Source organism: Chrysoperla carnea, chromosome 1, assembly GCF_905475395.1.
Source record: "Chrysoperla carnea chromosome 1, inChrCarn1.1, whole genome shotgun sequence".
Classification (NCBI taxonomy): domain Eukaryota; kingdom Metazoa; phylum Arthropoda; class Insecta; order Neuroptera; family Chrysopidae; genus Chrysoperla; species Chrysoperla carnea.
Window position 1 is genome coordinate 110,087,079 of NC_058337.1, and position 21,821 is coordinate 110,108,899.

The 21,821-nt window shown below is 28.5% G+C and overlaps 1 protein-coding gene across 6 annotated transcripts in view; it reads left to right on the top strand.

Annotated features, from left to right (window-relative positions):
- The window catches only part of LOC123296626 (fasciclin-1), a 451,184-nt gene that overhangs the window by 359,919 nt on the left and 69,444 nt on the right, over nt 1–21,821 (top strand). For all 6 annotated transcript variants that reach the window (XM_044878184.1, XM_044878224.1, XM_044878200.1 and 3 more), the window contains exon 2: nt 15,332–15,461. In XM_044878184.1, the coding sequence (XP_044734119.1) occupies nt 15,332–15,461 (130 nt within the window). The remainder of the gene's footprint in view (nt 1–15,331; nt 15,462–21,821) is intronic.

Consider the following 21,821-nt stretch of genomic DNA (forward strand, 5'->3'; position numbering starts at 1 on the left):
ATCTCGATCATATTTTTTAACCAACCCATTACAGGAATATTTGCTAATATCGACATCGACAATAATCCGGCTCTTTTACTATTGTGCATTCAAGACTAAAAACTTGTTTTTTATAGAATGTAAAAGCCGTACCTATTTTCCTACTAGTGTTTTCCTAGTGAACAGTTGTAGCAAACGGGAAAATTCATTTTATTGCATAATATTAGACATGCCAATAATTCCGTTACACTTGAACTGTATGATTAAACATTCTATTATAATTAAACTTCTATTTTTACCCTCGTAATGCATCCTTAATGACAAATAAAGTAACTGATTAAATTAACACTACAACAAGTTTCTATTAGTTATAGAGACCCCTTATAATATAAAAAGTTTTTCGAAACTAATTAAATGTTTACGTAAATCGAAATAAAAACGACAAACTCTGATTGCCTTTGTATTCAACAACGTTTAATTAAATCAAGTCAGTAATTTTTTTTTCTGCTTTTATTGATATAAACAGTCAATGTATCTTTCGTTTTATTCAATTGAAAATATAATCGGGTTTTTCTGTACTAAATGCTGTTGTAATTCGCCTTTTGTGTCGTCTTCTTTTTTCTTAGCTCTATGAATAAAGGTAGACATGGGAAGGTTTTTATTGAAGAGGAGAAACAGTTTAATAGAATCTATTTGAGTAAACTTTAAGGTATGCCATATTTATTAAACTAAAACAATGCCCATCCCAAAGTAGAAAATTTAAAGGTTCTATGCTCATGAATCCTGAAATAACAAATTTTCTTACACCTTCTGCGATTGAATGTATTTGGGCTGAAGTGGGTACAAGCTGTACAGCAACAATTCAAGACACTTTGAACAGGTATACCTATCCCGAATACCTGTGCAGGTTTAACCCCACAGGTCATACCGTTATACCGTTACGTATATGCCCAGCCTTTGTTTTGTACTCACGAGTCTGGTGTGGCTTATACTTTGAAACACGAGTATGGATTTGACCAACATATTAAAAATTGTATTTAATATATTTCACTAAATTGAAAACGTGAGTATTTTTATTATGACCTTATATTACTCACACGTGTTAAATAAACGAGAAATTTTGGTATAGTCACACATATCATGGTGTAATAATAAATTTAAAAAAATTTGTAATTTAGCTTATCAAACCAAAAAAATTAATACATAAATTCCTTAGCCCGAGAAATAGGTTGGCTCTCTGTTCTGAACAATCATCAATTATTCAACTCCTACGATTATTCTCAATTACGTTTATCTCGTCAATTTAATGATTGATGCCGTTTTATATCTTCCATAAAAATACATAACTGAAACAAAACTAATAAAGAGCGTCGATATTTTTACATGTTTTGAGAAGAGATAGCCAGTCTATGTGTATCAGATTATCGGCCCTTTCTGGAATTGGTTTTTAAATTCAAATTAAATTACTAACTCATATGCGATGTATTGATCACTTTCAGTTTTGTATTAACACACAATAAACGTCCACATTTTTGAAAGCTAGAAATTTCTTGTAACAATGGGTCTCGTCTTTGAACTAGTCTACGAAAATAAATTTAGATTCAAGGAAATTATTCAATAAATTTAAATTCAATATCAATTTTTCACATTTTTTTTTTTTTGGGTAAAATATTTTTTTTTTTCAGACAAAATGTAGTCTTTGCATGTCAATTATAATTATGTTTTATAATTTGAAACTTCGAAAATTACAAAACTTTTAATGGGTATAATATATTTTTAAGGTATAAAAAGGATGATCACATTTCACATTTTCTCTAGAAATTCGACAGAAACATGAAAGGACACTTACATTGAGAAATAAGACGAATTTAGTCGAATTTCTGCAGTAACATTTTATTGTTTACAAGATAGCATACTATACCGGGTGTTTAAAAATGAAGACAAACTTAATGTAAGCATCATGTAATCGCTGATAAAATTATTTTTTGTTCCTAACCCTTGGATCTGTAGATAATCTTCACATGATCGTCCTTTTTTTGAAAATCTGCCAGATATAATAATTTAAAGCGATTAGTTTATCTTTGATGAGTACTCATTGTCATGACTTATTTTAATTTATATTTTTATCAACTATAAAAGGTTGTATGCATACCAACCAAGTTATCCAAGGATATCTTATTTGTAATTTTTCATAGTTTGATAAAATAAAAGAACAAAAAATGGTACGTGTTAGTACGATAGGGTGCTAAGGAGTTAATGGTAAACTCTTTCCTTCAGGTCCTTAAAAACAGAGCTTTCCAAGTACTCTGTAAAGGTTAATTTCTCCGAAATATCTTACAAAGAATATTGCAATATTACTGGGAAGTTATTCGTGTGGACCTCAAGGGTCTCTATCCACGGCTTGATAATTCTAGAGTTGAATCCTTATATTTAAATATTGATACTTGGGCATTGCTCTTTTGCAACCTTCTGTAATTTCTACTGATACACATATATAGTAAATATAAAATGTGACGTCATGGTGCGGCGTCATGACGCGGCATACTGACGCTCTGTTGTCACTGGACGAATGCCATGACCTCTTTCCATAATAAACTTAATAGTATATACGTATATAAAATACCATATATCCATCTCACTTAGTCTTATTGTTTCTATAAACCATCTATTCAATTCGATTTCCATCCATTTTCGTTCTACTTAAAACAAACATTGTTCACTATTGAGCAAACCACCAAATAAATAAATAACTTGAGTTGACTCTCCGACTCGACTTCGATGTATAAAATGGTTGTTGGTATGTGTTGTTCTACTTTTTAATAGAAAATCAATTTTCACTCACACACAAAAAAAGAAGTTTCCTCACATATTTTTGTATTGATTTTTCCTTATTAGGTAACATTGTTACATTTATTTTTTTGTAATAATGATCGTTTCATTATAAAAGTTATTATTTTCTTTTATTGACTTTTGATAGGCATTAAACTTTCTTCAATAAGCTTTTACTCTATAACAATTAAGCTTAAATTAATAGGTAAATTATTGTATAATTGAATGTTTTTCCAATGAAAATCGCTTGGTTTTAGTAAAGAAACACTGGAAAATAATGGTAGGCTATATTTATTGTATCTCGATCTAGGTTTGATTGAGTAAACACTCAGGTGGGAATAGTCTATGAATTACAAAGACCCGTATTTTATTAGGCTCATTGGAACCTCTTGTAATCGGAATTTGAATCGTATCTTCCAGATAATATTTGTTTCAAAAATACTATTTTATTATTTGTAAGCAAAAATTTTACCTTTAGGACCGTTAATATCTTTAAAGAGAGGTGAGTTATACCTAGACACTACTTTATAAACCATTAGGAAAAGTTTAATTACAATAAAAGTTTTTTATTTTAAACCTTATTCTTAATATAATCAGTCTTGGGTAGTTAAACAGTGGCAATGAAAGGTTTGTCTTTCTCGTAATTTTCTCTTGCAATTGTTGTGATTCACTAATTGTCTCATACGTTCCCCATATTCGTTTTTTTCCTCTGTAATGGTTATTTCTGTAAATTTCTGCGGTTTCGTATTTCATTTGTGCGTTTTTTGTTTTGTACAAGACATGCTTACACTTTATGGAAACTTTTCTTTATTTTGATGAATTCTTTCGCTTTCCATGGACCCCCTATAATTTCAAAAAAGGGGGCGCTAGATAACATTGGAGAGTCGAAATTGTTAAATGTGCAGGCGGCCTGTGGATGCGCAAGGTAAAAGGAATAGGGAAAGTTGTAAGCCATTAGGCAGGCCTTTGACCTAACAACAGACTATTTCTACCGGTGCTAAGATGACACTTTATCCCGTACTTTTTTAACCCGACCGCCACACATTATCAGATACTAATAATGCTCATGAGTATTTGCTAATAAGTATTTTTAATAATGTGTGCCTTAGTCTACAGCTATTAACAACAACTGTAAATTACCCTGTATGTAAAGAATACCTTCAATTATTATTATATTTGTAAATATTGTGCTACATAAAATTTAGGGCACAACAAAACATTTAATAAATCATTTTGTATTTTTGTAATCTCATTCGTTATTACTTTTTTTACTTATTTGATTTATTAAATGAATTATTAAAATAAAATCAATCAAAAAATCCTTCGCATTCAGCTTTGAGTAACAGGCGATGTAACAGAAAATAAATAGAAATCATAAAAAACATTTTTAGCCATTCTTCTTTTGTAATATTCTTGTATTTGAAATTATTTGCTCCAGTAATATTTTACTATAAGTATTTGACTTAAAAAATAATAAATAATTAATAGCAACTTTTTTCTATTTACATTTCGGGTAATTTACCCGATATATTCATAACGTTTTGCATGATGAACAAAGTATAATATTCTCTACGATGGTCCTTTGACCTTTTGTCGCATTTACCATAAAGAAAGTCACAAAAATAGCCAACTTCTCTTACTAAATGATTGACTTCAGTATTAAATTTAAGTAAATCGTGATGATAATTAATTAACTATATTTAAACTGACAATTCCTTGACCTTGTTTCAATATTTGTATTCTTAAGAATATCCAATTTCATACTTTCGATTGGTAAAAACTTTTACTACTTGATTCCAACCCATTTTTCTCTTGCAGCCTCTATGCATATAGTTTCGCAGATATTGCCGTAGATATAATTTAATAAATATTGCAACACTGACAAAATTGTGGAAGCAATGAAAAATGAATTTTTCAATACGTTAGTCACGTGAAAATCTCTCCCTTCGAATATTGATCCACATTTCGCAATAATTGGAGTTTCGAAGCGCACTACAAAAAGTCATTACTCTTCTTATGAATTATAAAAATAGAAAAATTGTTCATCGCTTATCGAAAACTGCTAAATAAAAGTTTAAATTTGTCAGTAAAATTTATTTTGTTTTTTTTTTTTAATTTACATAATTTTAATAAAATAATGAAAAAATCATAGGGCATTTCAATACAAATCAGCCTTGAATTATTAAAAAATCCAATTGTTCGACAAAAAATTAGACAGTTTTCAGGTAAATTTATTACTTTATTATTATATTATAAATATAATAAAGTATTGTGATCGAAAAAAAAACGATATCGGGGTTTCAACGGAAATACACGTTTTGAGGGTCCCTGATTCCAAAAAAGTGGTTTTTAAAAAATGTTGCGTCCGTCGGTATGTCGGTATGTCTATTACCAAGCTAGAGCCTTCAATTTTCAAGCGATTTTTCTCAAACTACATAGGTTCGTAGGTTCAGTTTGGTCAAAATTCCAGACGATTTTTTCATTTTTTCCCTAGGCTTTTTTTAAGGGTACTTCCCTCTAGGCCAAAACAGGATTTTTAGGGTTTTCTCAATTTCGATTAAACTGGGCACAAGGCTAGACCTTAAGGTGTTCCTAGGATTGGTGTAAGCCACATATCCGGGAAAATTCGAGAAGGCCCACACTCTTGGAAAAAACTTTTTTTTGGGTTTTCTCAAAGACGGCTCTAACGATTTCGATTAAACTGGGCACAAGGCTAGACCTTAAGGTGTTCCTAGGATTGGTATAACCCACATATCCGGGAAAATTCGAGAAGGCCCACACCCTAGGGGAAAACCTTTTTTTTGGGGTTTTCTCAGAAATGGCTCTAACGATTTCGATTAAACTTGACACAAGGCTAGACCTTAAGGTGTTTCTAGGATTGGTATAGGCTACATTTCCAGGAAAATTCGAGAAGGCCCAAATCCCAGCAAAAACTTTTCCAAATACAGGAAAATGGGATTTTCTAGGGAGAGGCTGAGGGGACAGGAGTGAAACTTGTTATTAGGGTTTGTATCAACAAGATACTAGGTTTGATATAACTCCCCTGGAGCCGTGGAGCTGGAGGGGATGAAATCTTCAAAAGTGCCTAAATCAACCCTACCCAAAATTGATCAAATATTATTTAAAATGTCTTTTTAAGTAACTTTTGTAACTTGGTAATCTTTGCTTAACCTCACCCTTACCAAACTACATCCGTCTTAATATTATATTAAATCCAATAAATAAATTTTTTTAAATAATTCTTACAATTGGCTGCTTTTAATAAAAATATTACAAGAATAATATATCAATTTTATAATATAATAAAGTCTTGTCCGATGTTTCGGACCGTTTATTTTGATAATACCGCTACCTCCAATGAAAAATACCATTATTTTCATGATTAAAATATTTATTGAAATCCGAAATAATTTTATGATAAAACCGTAAAAGTAATTATTATTTATTCCTTTATATTCAATTACAGCATTTATAAAAAGATCATATCTTATCTTTCTGTTAAAATAATGAAGCAAAGGATTTCGCGATTTTGAAAAGGTGGTAAAATAAAAACTTATCAATGTGTCCAATTTGTTTCTTCAACCACCACAAAAAATATAAAAAGTGTTGGAAGAAGATAATTACATAGATTTTAGTTTCACATGAATTATAAATTGTATTTTGAACTAAATTTTGTAAATTGTCTTTTTAACATTTAAATTTGTTAAATTATATGTAAAAATTACCAAGTGGCTAGTCTATTCATCACATTTCTCAGAATTTAAACCCCCTAATTTCAGTTTCGTTCTTTTAAAACTTCAACTGATCGATAATTCTGGTACAATTCTCTCTTTCTTGATACTGTTTTGGTAAAGTCAGGAAAAAAGTTGTTTCTATTTCCGTTGACTTTTCCAACTAGGTAAAAAGGATCAAAAACTTCAAAATCAATAAGTTTTATTCTACAGCGTTTTGAAAATCGCACACTTGTCGGCAACATCCAGTACAAATTTTGGATATCTATCAATGGCAGACATATTGAAAACATATAAAATTTAAACTTTATCTTTCTATAATTTTATGACAATCACACAATCGTTTTACAAATTATTGTACTGTAATACGTAAGCTATTGTTTTCTTGTAACAATGTACAGAAGCTCTTTACTCTGTGAGATAGATTTATAACAAAATTTACATAAATAAATTACAAATCTTATTATTAATAAAATATAATAATATTAATAATAACGAAATTAATTAAAAATATAATTTAATTTGACGCATTTTATATTAATGACTTGAATATATAATGAATTGTTTCAGGGTTTTACCTATTTTTTACCGTGTAGCTCAAAAAAATTGTTCAGTGAAATAAAGCCACGAACAGATACAAAAACAGACAAATAGAGTTTGTAGCCTATGACTTGTTATATGATTTTATCATCAAAAAATATTATCTTCTGATAACATGTTACTTCAAATTGCAGTGATATTCTGCTGTAGGTACTCAAACTTATGGTAAGAATAACGAAAAAGTCGATTTTCAGGCGGCTGTATTGATGAAGTACACCTGGCAACTAGGACGGTTGCGATTATTGTGTTTACTAGCATGTTTTCCCAAAAATATAATAGTTAGGCAAGAAAAGTTCCCGAATCATTTAGAATGAATACAATTTTAATATGATTTAGTATTAGTTAATGCAATTGCTCTCCGATGCGAGATATACTCTTTCCCTGTCTTAATTCACCAATGAAAGAAATGAATTCAGCCGTTTAAAAAAAAAAAAAAAAAAAAACTCTCGAAAACGTAGCTATTTTTCGTACCATTGCATAAGTAAAATCGCCGAGGAACAAATTTTATGGCATTTGAAATTCAACTTTATTCTCTGAAAGGGGATTCAAAGCGGAGAACACTTATGCTTTGAAAGAAAATACACAGAAATTAATTCTCCGTCTCTCTTTTTTACATTAAGTCTCTCAATACTGTGCACATCATATTTGCATCATCCTGAAAACGATATCATGACTGCATGAATGTTTGTCAAGGATTCATCCTATAGGATATGATAAAACATTTGAATATAGCTTAATATAATTTATAAATTACTATTTAATCACGTTTACAAATCACGTGATCATCAAACGTGATGTTTACTTTGTGCTGTGGAATTAAATACATTGTGAAAAATATAATACTAATAATAATGAATAAAATTTTATTTTTGTAATTTATCTTTTTTTTTTTTTTAAATTTTATTATTAAAATTTTTTAAATTAAAAAATGTATGCTTGTAAATTTTTTATTATAATCCCTTTCACGATATGGTTCATCAAATTATTCCCATTTTGAGAATGAAAATAAATGAGTGGTGTATCTCTTCTCTAAATATTATAATGCGAAAGTAAGCGTGTTTATTTGTTTGTTTGTTACGCTTTCACGCTAAAACTAGCGAATGGTTTTTAATGAAACAGCAATATAGCTCATACTTTAGAATAACACATGAGATATAATTTATATAATTTATAAAGATATATTAATAAAAAAAAACAAAAATTTAAAAATTAATTTAATTTTACATTACCATAAATTACAGATTTCTGTAAAAGTAGTCATTTGACTATTACACATTTAAAAAAATAGAAAACCATACATAGATTTTACCTGTGTGAAACAATCCTTACCATTATTTCGAGTGTAATAGAAAGAAGCTAAGCGAGAGCAATCTTTATCAATCTTTACTTTTGAAATCAGCGAAGCGGGTTGGTATCACTCTAGTATAAAATAATTTATTATAGCCACTTGAATCTACCACTTAAAAACAGTGTCTCTTAGGAAAATTAATTTTTTTTATTGTACGATGAATATATTTCTTTAAATTAAAATTCAGTATTAATATGTAGTAGCTCGCAGTTGAATTATTTTGTTTGAAGTAAAAAAAAAAAAAAAAAAACTTCAAATTATTTTTTTTTTTGCACACCAAGAGCTGAAAGTTTGCAACATCAAGTTGAATTCAAACTTGTGGTAATGTATAAAACGAGAGGTATCGTGGGATACCCTGTAGGAACTGTGTTCCTTTCGTAACTTCCTACATTTGTAGCACGAGCTTTTACCTTATTACATTAATTTTATCGCTTCTTTTACTTTTTACTATATGAATTAATTGTAATATTAGTTTCAAAAAGACATACTTCTGATTTAGTACTCAACCCAATATGTACGTACATTACTTACATTTGGTTTGATTAGGACAATTATTATGACCTAACATAAAATTTTCTTGTACTCACTTTAAATGATCTCTATTATCTTTAACTTCTGATTAATCTAGTCGTAAAGTTTAGACAGAAAATTTAATATTATGCATATTTTCAAAATTCATGAATCGCTTGAAAAAAATTTCAGTTTCTTAGGTGACCTAGGTGAAATTGTCGGTTTTTGGTCACAATTTTTTGGTTTTATTTTTCAATCAGCAAACGAATTTGAACGATAACGTTCGATAAGAGACATAGTTCCAATTATAATATAAATAAATTAATACTTTCAATTTTTCACAAAATGCAAATGACAGAACGAAATTAAAATTTAAATATTCAATTTTATTCAATAAGCACTCCTATTAAAAACCATCATTAAAATTTGATATCATTAAAAATATATAATTACAATAATAATTGTATATATTATTAAATATTAAAAAACAAAAATTTATTTTATATAAAAAATAAGCAGTTTATTTTTTATATTAAGTTTATATTTGTTTTAATAAACTTTTATTTAAATAATGAAATACATATATTTATATTTAGAATATAAAAATGTGTACTCAGTATCCCATGTGGATCGTATTATTATTACTTTACCTGATAAAATTTCAGTTAATATACACTATGTACCAGATATTTTTCCAGTAAAAAATTTTGCAAGGTAGTATTTGACGTGTTACAATAGACCTTTTAAGTTTAGTTTAATCAATTCTCGACACTCATTAATTATTTTTGACAGTTTTAAAGTCTTAAGAGTGTTTTAATGAGCTCACACAACCATGCAAGTAAAATTTTTAACATAAACGACGTAGTAAAGTTGCCTCTCCATCACTTCAGTAAAATAGTATTTTTCTGAAATATTATTCAATTATAAACATAAAGAAAACTATGACATATAATCATGTCAGGTCGATTCGCTCGTGGCATCGTAGCTTCTAAACGGACGAACCAATTGTACAAAAACTGTATTGTAAAATTATGAACTATAATGGACTCCTTTCCTATTTTGATGAAAATGGGAACTTTTTAAAAATCTTACATCTACCTGAAGCATCATGGAGGCAGAACAACAAGAATTGGGGGTTTAGAAATTGGTATCTCGTGAATATCCTTATACTCAAATTTTAATTAATATAACGGCACCTTGCAAAATAAATATTCCCATATCTTCGATATTAAAATTGTATGAATTGAATTGATATTTATTTTTTCTATGAAGCAAGGCCGAAAAATTTTGAGAATAAAAAAACTGGTAGCCATACACCAATCATAAAATTATTTTTTTAATTATTTATTAAAATTTTAATTGAAAGACTGTACAAATTGATTTTCAAGAATATAACAATAAATGGTCTTTTATTGATACACATATATTTGTTTGAAACTGTTTGAACTTTCAATGTAATAAAATCCTACGCAATATTCAGATATATCGTGAAATCGATAACTGTATTTGGTTAACGGAACGCCTACACTTAATATATATGATTAAAATAACTTTTATCATACAGAGTGGGCCATGTTTAAGAGCAGGGCCTTATCAAATAGTTGGTAACGTTGAAATAATGGTAATTTCTCCATGTATTTACTACCGGAAAACCGGTCTTTTTCTAGCTACACGATATGAAACTTTGGAAGTAAAAAGAAATTTTTATGAGTATTTCTAAGTTGCCTGGCAATATTCACGTTAGAGATGTACAATCACTCCGTTTCGAGAACAAAAATTTCTAGCGCCCACTGACTAACTGATTGCATTGAAAATACAATGCCTCTTTCTTGTAGAATTCCAATATTTTAAAGCAGCTGTTTTTAGCTAAAATTTCAAGACATGATATCTAGAAATATAAGTTTTCCCGGATATAAGTGTATTTAAGTCATTATTTTAACGTCCTTTTCTATATGACGAAGCCATGCTGTTTTAACTTAGACCACCACTATATAGAACAAAATAACTTTTAGTATATAATATCACGTTGAAAAACCTATAAAAATGTTTTAATGTTATCATTTTCATTCTTTTAGTTATAAGAAAAGAAATTTTATAATTAATTTTCTTTTTCTCATATTAATTGAATATTTTTCTTCTGCAGTAACATATTTCGACATATTTCGAATAATTCTAAAGAAATAGTTTTATTCTTCTACTTCAAGAAAATGAAATTATATTACAACATACATTTTTGGGATATTTATTTTTAACTTCTTAAAAAATTTATTTTTGGTTTTATTAAAATTTCTTTTCTCTTGTTATTGTTACACTTAATAAGCCGGAAAATGTGGAAAAGTGGTGGAACAGGTCCGATTTCAAAAATTTTTTGTGTACGTGTTCTTTAGACCTCTAGGAACATTCGGCCGCACTAAACTTGGCATTACAAAAAAACTGAGAAAATTAGGGTAGTTTTCCCATCCCCAAAACACTAAAAATAGTAAAAGTGAAAATAAATCAATATTTCACCTCCAAAATCGTCTCCCGAGTATTTTTGAGGTCCGTGATCATGAATTCATGGTTAAAAAGCAACTGAATACGGTTGCAATACCATTAAAACTACCCCTGGAAGTGATAGACAAAAACTTTATTCAATTCGAAATTTTGCCGCAGAAATCGTCTCTTGTGGAGCTTTTTTGTTTGCTGCTCACAAATTCAAGGTCAAAAAGCAATTGAGGATGGTTTCAACCCCATTAAAACTACCCCTAGAAGTGTCAATGATAAAAAAATTTTGAAAATTCTGCATTTCACCTCAGAAATTGTCTCCCTGCGGTTTTTGAAGTCGTTGAGAATGAATGTAGTTTCTTTTCATCGTATATTTTTCTGTAGGTAAATTACCTAAGAAAAAAAACATACTGTTTTATTCGTAAGTCTGCCAGCTGGGCAGAAAACTTATCATTTTTGTGCACTCCGTTGGAACTATGACTATTAGTTAGTGTTCAATCATGCATTACAAAACTTCCAATATATCTATCGGGGGCAATAAATACTTATTATCAATATTTATTTATATTTTACTTTGAAAGATATTCTTTACTTGTTTTACAAAAATCATGTTAATTTTTTTATTCCGTTAAAAGCTTTTCTTTTATCAAGTAACTTTTCTATAATAATTTCAAAATAATTTTAAAACTTTTTTCCTGTTTCATCATACGTCTCAATGAATTTTTATATTTTTTAATTTAAATTGTTTAGTTCAATTCGTTATTTTTTTTTTTAAAATATAATTTATTACTTTATTTTTTACAATTTTTTTGAGAGTACAATACTTTTGAGAGTACAGAAGAGGTATTCTTTAATCTCTTACCCGAAAATGTAGACTAATATATCGAAGGTCAACGGGAAGTGATGAAAATGTTTTATAAAAACAGGGATATCTGTCCCTTTCTATATCTTAAGCTTCACCGGCAACCCTATTTATTTAAAATGAGCCTTTCCCACCCTTCAGTAAAATATAAATCTAATAATACAAGTGAAAACAAACAATTGACTGAGTTCATTGTTGAAATACCATGTATAGACAATGTTGATAACGCAATTGTTTGTTTTTGGGCGTCATGTAAGTAAAGAAAGATATCCACTTTTAGATAGCCACACATTCATAACTGATATTTCCATAATATATATATTATAAAATTTGCACCTGATTTGCGCCCTCGGGGTTAAACAGTGAGGTTTACAAAAAAATGTTTCAAACCAAAGTTGTTTATTTTTTTATAGGAAACATTTTTTACATTACAAGGAAGGAACTACGGACCCAAAACCCAATTGACCTATGTCGCTCATTTACGAACTCGAGCACACTTTTTGCGCCCTGAGCACGCTATAAAACTGTTTCCGCTTGATGTCTTTTTTCGTCTTTGAGATATCGTGTTGACAGACAGACAACCGAAAATGGACTAATTAGGTGATTTTATGTACACCTATACCAAAATTTTGTTCGTAGCATCAATATTTTTAAGCGTTACAAACTTGGGACTAAACTTAATATACTATGAAATATTTCATATACCTATACATGGTATAAAAATATGACTATAAGGGGAAAATATGACCATAGATAGAGATCTGCGCCTCACGATTTTTTTTAATGTAAAGTTGGGAAACAAATTTAGAATAAACATTGTTTTGTATTGTTATTCGAATCACAATTTTTAAATTGAAAAAATACATTTAAGTACTTTATACTATAATGTTATACTTGTTCAAAAAAAAACATTGCTTTAAGCAAATTTTAAAAGTATAAATAAACATACAAGGGAAAAGTTTTCAAGTTTTAAGAGTAACCACACACTTTGTTATTCGTAAGGACATTAATAGAGTGCGGTTTATTTCAGGTTGTTATTAAATTCACTTTCACACGCATGTGGTTGGATTGCATTTTAAAAATGGACTGCCACAAAGTTTGTAAGTTAATTTAAGCCCGCTTTTATGATAGTACCAAATTTAGATAATTAGTTTTACCAACGTTAAACTACGAATAGAGCGTTCCCTAGCCCCAAAAATGGATCGGCACTCCATTCACATCAATAGTTAGAATCCTTTCAAAAAACTTTTCTAGCTTACTTCGATAATTCACTCTTAGTGCGAAATATAACGATCGACAAATTTTTTCCCTTAATATCAGAGAGTCATCTTTGTCTGTTAAATCATTTGATTGTTAAATCATGTATGAGTTGTTCATTTAACTTAAAACGGATTCGAAAAAGGACCATGAATTTTATATATACACTTTCGCATAAATGTTTGCGATTTTATCGACGGCATAAACGGTGTCAAGATCCAGTTTACGTAACAAAACAATCATTAAATTGAATTATTCGATGTTAACGTGAAGGAGAATTATCAGAGCTATATATTTTTTTGGCACGTTTTTCTGGCTAGAGACTTGTCTATAAGTTATTCATTCCATAATTTTTACTTTTAGAATCGATTTTTGAAACCCTACGATTGATGAAATTTCTCCCTCTCCCCAATCGAAGATTGGCGATGAACTGTTCTCACTTCCTCTCAGGTTTTTGATATGAATGTTATCAAGTTTCACAAGACCTCTGCTATCAAGTTTCACAAGGTGAAATTTCTTGATTAAGTACTCTATCTCAAATTTGAGTCTGATCATCCTACAATATTTATATTTTCCAGTCTGTTAATAACAAATTTTGACGTTATTAGGTTGAACTTTAAAGTAGTAGTGATTAATTTAAAAATAAATTGATGATAAAGTGTGCTTGATTTTTGATCCGTTATACCTTTAAAACCTTATTATCGTTTAACCTATCAATTTACATATTGTGTTGGCGGATATACTTTTGTTGATTACAACTGTTGGTATTGAAACGAACTCTGGTGAATGTAAAATGAGGTTGTAGGTGAATGTAAAATATAAGCTCATTGCAAAAAACACAATTCATCAATCATGCTTTTTAAGAGGTTTTAGTAAAATATGTCATTTAACTAGAATTGAAAAAACTCAATAACAATTTATTAAAACATAATTATATAAACATGTTAGTGGAGAAATTTGCCCATATTCTTCCATTCGAAGGATTCAAAAAATGCGTTCATCTGATGTTGTTAGAAATAGTGTCTTAAAGACTACGAAATTGTAACGATTTATACTTTATTTAAATAGATATACATATAAATTTAGTCGAACGACTGAACTTTTGAAATTAAATTGTATATTTTTAGTATAAAATATAGTTTCATGGTTGAAAAAAGATCTTGCATTTTAAAATAGATCTTGCAAAGCTACCGGGCATTTTTAGACTTATTTGCTACCAGTCGTAAAATTTGTGGGAATATTGTCCTTTTGTCCAATACTGAGCGTTATTAAGAGAGGCATAGCATGATTACCCCAAAAGCTTAACATTGGGGCTTTTTTATGATTCCAATAAGAATGTAGTCGATTATTCTACATTTTCGAACTTTGTTAGACACTAAACAAAGCAAAGTGTTCACGATTCCACACTTAGAAATTGTGGAGTTTCTATCTTCTATTTCTAATTGTGGAAATTGCAAATTTTAGTCTTATCGACTTATCAACTCCAATTTGTTGACCGAGAATCAGAAAAAAAGCAGTTCATCAATTTAAAACTGACGTTCCCATCAAAATATCGAGACCAAAACTTCGAAAACACAGCTTCGTAAGGACTACGTCCATACAAAACAAGCTTTATAATGGCTTCATACCTATAAATGACACCTATTTTTTGATTGGATACCTTTTTAAGATCAATAAAACTTATCTATTAAACATAAGACATTTTTAATTGTAATTTTATTTTTGTTACAGTTTTATTCGTTGCTGGAAGCAAGTCCTATAGCAAATATATCATTACTACATCGACATGTGACAATTTTCGCACCAACAAATCAAGCATTTCAAAAGTACAAAGGACGTACTGATGTGTTATACCATATAGGTATGTATTTACAATGTTTATTTATTTAACTAATTACATCATCAACACATCGAATAAATATAATTAACCATACAATTAACAAGAAAACTAATTAGTATACATAGAAAAAATAAGGATATTGATAGAATAAGTAGAAGAGAAATGTAGGCGGCAAGTCTAATTTTTAACCGAATTCAAAAAAGGAGACGGTTCTCAATTCGACTGTATTTTTTTATGTTTGTTACCTCATAACTTTCGACTGGGTAAATCGATTTTTATATTTATCAGTTTTGACAATAACATCCATGAGAAAACCTTATAAGTCTTGCACTTGCATTATGTATGTGTGCGACAAATGGACGAATAACTCACGCCAACCGATTTCGATTATTTTTTTTTAAGTGACAAATTAGTTAGTGTACTTCAGAGTCACTAAAAAGCACAAAACAAAAAAATGTTAAAAAAAAACCGATCCAAATAACGATAATATAATTTAGTAAGTTACAATTACTGATATTTTTGGAGTCAGCCAAGTAAATGTAGCAAACTGTTCTGTCCCAGTTGTTTCCCACTCCAAAAATAACAATAATGGTAGTTACATTATACTATCGTTATTTTTTTACTATTTAGTGCAAATTAATTTGTTTTGGAGTAGTTTTTTTTTGAAATCGTTTTTTTAAAAGTTTTTTTATAATTATGTACTATGTTGCAAAAGAAACTGATAGCCTGAGTGCCTATCAACATACACATTTTTATTCTTAAATAGTTCTTTAGATATTTTCGTTTTTATACCATGTATATATGAAATATACATAGTATTATAAGTTTAGTCCCAAGTTTGTAACGCCTAAAAATATTGATGCTACAAAAAAAAAATTGGAATAGGAGTTCATAAAATTACCTAATTAATCCATTTCCGGTTGTCCGGCCGTCTGTGGTCACGACTACTCAAAAACGAAAAGAGATATCAAGCTGAAATTTTTACAGCGTGCTTAGGACGTAAAAAGTGAGGTCAAGTTCGTAAATGAGCAACATGGGTCAATTGGGTCATGGGTCCGTAGTACCCATCTTGTAAACCGTTAGAGATAGAATAAAAGTTTAAATGTAAAAAATGTTCCTTACAAAAAAATAAACAACTTTTGTTTGAAACATTTTTTTGTAAACATCACTGTTTACCCACGAGGGCGTTAATTACGTACAAATTTTATAGTATGTATTAATATAGGAATATCAAAGTGAATATCTTTTGTTATTTACATGACGTCAAAAAAAAACAAACGATTGCGCATCAACACTTGCGCATTATATGAGAATATCAGTTAAATATGTCAGATATGTATGTATGTGAAATGTGACAGAGTTATCAACACTGCCTATACATGGTATTTCAACAATTAACTCAGTCAATTGTTTGTTTTCACTTGTTTTATGCTGGTTCTACAGTTTTCTAAACACGAAAATTCTTGTAAGTAAGATGCTCTCTATCATCGTCTCCCCGGATTTGTATTCTGGCATTGGATTAAAAAGAATGTCCCCTTCCTGCCAACTCAAATTCATTACTTTTGTGTAGTCATTTTTTATCAACATGAGTGTTTACATTAGTCTTATATTTTTCGTTTGCTACTTAACGGACTCAGTAAATAGTCAATCAACACGTAATCGTCGTCAAAACCTGTGGCTTGATCCAATTGTCCTAAAAGTAAGCTCAAACGAAGTCATTGATTATATCGAAGCAAATGTATGGGATCGAACAATCGAAAAATTGTATTGTTTTTTTTGTGGATCTCATAGAGACGCTGTGGGTAACATTTAACACAAATTGCCATTTACTAACTTTTTGAAAATTTAAAACCATCAAAAGAAGTGTAAAAATTTAATAATACTTACTTTCACAAGTAATGAAATGCAGGAAGCAAAGAAAAAATAAAAGTGAAATAATATTAAATTAATTAAGCTTGTCTTTCTAGTACAAAAAAAAAAAAAAAAAAAAAAAAAAAAAAAAAAAAAAAAAAAAAAAACGTTATAGAACGAATTTAAATAAATTTTTATTACAAGCAATTATAATTTTAAATTAACTTTTAATTTACCAAAAAAATATTTTAATAATATCTTTTTATTACTTTCCTAAAAATAATGATTTTCTTTCCTTTACGATGTACATATGTTACACGGTTGGGGACCTTGCTATCATAAAATTTTCTGCAATATGTATGTGAACCAATTTATAAAATGAATGAAGAAAAAAAATTATACGTTTTTATGACATGGAGAGGAAGTTTTATATTATAAATATGTATTTATGTTTGAAATAAAAACCAAATTGGAAATCATGTTATAAGCACTTATTACTTTCGCGATTCGTTTCATGACTTTGTTACGAAAAATTTAACAAAATTTTTAAATTTATATAATAATTTTTCCGATATTTTACGATGTTTTAAATTTTTATTAGTTTTTGAATTTTTGATTCTAGATTTTCATTTTATTATAGATATCAGTTTTCACACAAATGTTTTGCCATTTATGTAATAATATTGCGTATATTGTTAAATATTTAATATGAAAATTTAACGCTATTCGCACCGTGCGTTAATTTTATTGGAGGCGTTTCCATGGTAATGATACACTACTTTAATTATAGAATTATAGGGATGCATATATAAGTGTATGCATTTATGATTTACATTGAAAATTTAATATTATTGTCTAACAAATTTAAATAAATAATTATGATAATTTACATTTGAAAAATAATATTTGTGTAATTTGATTTCTTATTTTCACAATTTTTAATGCATTTAGTTTAATTAATTAATGTTTTTCAATAATTTTAATTTGACATTTTTTATATCATTAACGTGTAAAGAACTGCAAATTAGTCATAAAAACCTCCTTTATCACCAAAATTTTCACTAGAAGCGCTGTCATCGATTTTGTTCTTCCTACCATGACTACGCACACAACGACTAGGCAATATTCTTACATAAATCTACGCTACGAATATTAAAGCTATGGAAGGGTAGGGAAAAAGTGTGATTTTCAACTGATCGAAGCTTCATCCACCAATTCTTCATAGCTTAGAATTCGTTATAATCAAAAAATTTGGGAACTAGCTTTTGATAAAATTTAGTTGTAAGTTCAGTTTAATTTCTTTTACAAAAGTTCTTCGAAAAATACAACGCCATTTTTTTTTTCCAATAATGAAAACTACTTTAAATTTGCAATCATTCTCACATATAACCAAGCGGTAAATTACCGCTTACGTAACAATTATTCCTACAATATTGAAAATTTTTTATTATTTATCAGTACCAAATGTATGGTGTCAAATTTTTGATGATTAAAAACTATAAATAAGCATCAATTTTGAAAAGAGAATTTATAATTCAGGCTTTTTTCTTAGTATGAGAACGATATTTCTGAATTTATTTTTTTCTAAATACAAAATATATATAAAATAATAAGTTTATATAAATCTTGAAACAATTTTAAAGTCATAACTTCGTTACTACATTCTTTAGAGAGAAAAGTTCCTTTATTTCTTTCATCGAGTACAGAAATATACAGAAATACATAGAGAACATCATCATGAATTTTAAAGTTTTTCTTTTATATACTTACACTATAAGTTACCCCCGTTGAGCCCTTCACTCTTTTTCGTATTACATTAAGTTTAAGAGATGAGAGAGTTAACTTTGTTATAAATATTAGTATAGTGTTTCAACATTGCTTAAAGACCTACTAAAGAAATAATATTATACACTCAGTCAGCGTGTACTACCAACTTTATATTATAAAAATAATAATAAACAATCCGTGGTGTAAATAACCGTTACATAACAGATCATTTACTTCCCTATTACTAAAATACATAATTTATTTCTGGCTTCAAAGTTTTTCCATGTTGATTAAAAAGATTCTCATGTGAATAAAAAATATAAAAATTATTTCTATATTTCATAAGCTGTGAGGCTTTCTTAGTGGCATTTTTGTAGGCCATACGGTTACCATTTTCAGATAATCGATTGACGTCGATAATACGTCGAAAATTCCCATGTTTTTTCGAAACTATGCTCCTTGACGAACCAAAAAAGTGCAACAAATAAAAAGGACACCAAAATACGGCATGTAACACTTTTTCAATCGATTCAGCTTGCCATTAATTTTGAGAATACGCAAAAATATTTTACAATCTCTCAATTTTTTATTTATTGTCCAAAATTTATGTTTTTTTCATTCAAAAAAAATGAATTGTGAGTTATCAAAAGAAATTTCATGGTATGTCATATTAAACATCCTGATCAAACAAATTGTGGGTAATGTATGCACAAATTTAACATTCTACATATTTAACTTTAGTTATAGGCAAGCCTCTATCCCGAAAATGCTTTAAGACTGAACGTTAGGTGCATCAATTGTAAGAAAACGTCCAAAAAACATTTATACTTCCAAATATAATAATTTATTTTTACCTAAATCTGAGCACACTTTATGTCAATACAAAACTGAAAGTGCTGGATAAATCCCATATGGGTTATTTATTTAATTTTAAAACTGAAATTGAAAATGGACCGTGAATTTGATAAACATCGACTTTCGCTTGGTAGTATGGCTCGCCCTAAAATATGACGTAATCCTCACATTATTTGTCAGTTCTATTTCAATTTTTCATCTTCAAGTTAAAATTTAAATAAAATTTCAAAAATCCTTAAATCGATATTTTTCGAAGTAAACGCCATAGACCTTTTCATCATGTCATATGCGCAAGTGCAGAATTTATTTTTTCGTACTGACAGCAATAAGTAGGACTAAGATAGAAGATATTTGTTATGCATTTTATAACATTGGTTATAAATCATTTAGTACGAAACAAATGTGAATCGTGATTTAAAAATGAAAAGCCCTATTGAGAATTATCGGTGTAGGATATAAATACTTTTTGGAGAGATTATAACAGTTGATGTGAGTGACGTTCGAATTATTCTGGGGCTGGTCTATAAATTCTGAGAAAGTTTTTTCCCTTCTCCGTCTAATAAGAGATAAAAGTAAATTTTCCAGGGTAACATAAACAAATTGAAGACACCTCAAAACTTAATGATATCGTAATATTTATAATGTTGATTCTCGGGTCGAAAATATTAACTTTCCATCAGAGTCTTATAAAAAATAGCTAAACAAAAAAAAAAACACATTGACTTTAAACAATAACTTTTGTTGAACAATATGAATGAATGGATGTGTGCGCTCTGCTTTTTAATATTTAATTCACATTTTATGTAATTCTTCATTATTATACTTTTTTTACTGCAGAATAACATTAATCATCTTCATCCTTGTTCTCATGAAACAATTCTGATGACTTTTATATGCAAGTATAATAATAATATTGTCAAATATTCTAAAAGTTTTTCATAAAATATGAACAAATGTAAATAGTTTTTTGTTGCGTGCAAAGACGGTGGAGGGTACAACATTTTCGATCGCAGCGCTGCTCTCATATGAATATTGCACTAAATTACATGTCATTGAATAATAACAATTAATTTTACTTGTTGCATTAGAAATTGTTAAAATAAAAGGCGAAATTGCGTAAATAAATTATTCTTAAAACAAATTAACATAATAACGTATTAAAACTTGATAAAAAACAGTTTTCAATTTTCAATGTAAACCATACATACCAGAAACTTATTATGTCAATCCATGAAATTATATTAATAAAGTAGTGTGCCATAACTATGGAATTCACTGAAATAAAAATCATGCACGATATGAACATTCTTTCATAGAAATAATTTTTCGTTGAACGATTTCGGAGTTTCTTTTCTGAATCTTTCAATTTTGACGTGAGATATACACATACAAACAGAAGAGATGACGACAATTTAGACGGATAGTTAGCTCTAAAAAAATTATACCACTCATATCAATTGAAGTATTTTTAGAATACTCAGATAATTTTATTCATAATAACTTCAAATTGTTACAGTTTGAACTTACGATTGAACGATTTAGAAAACTTTTAACACTAAACATAAAACAAATTACATAATGCGTAATTCGCATCGCCTTGAAATTGATTTCATCAAGTTGAGATAACAACACCAGAAAAGAATATATCACCGTGAATTTCCTTAAATTCCTATTTGGTTTTTATATACTTTATAAAATAACATTTTCATTTTATATTTTTTGTCAGTCGTTACTTTATTTACGGCTATAGTTCGAAACACAATTTTAATCTGATTTGTTTTTCTTTTTACTTTTTTTTCATATCATATCAAGTTTGCTTGATAAATTTTCACGGATAAGTTTTTGTACCTTTCAAATTTTATTATATTTACTCATTTTTATTTGAATATTTTATCATATTTTTTTATA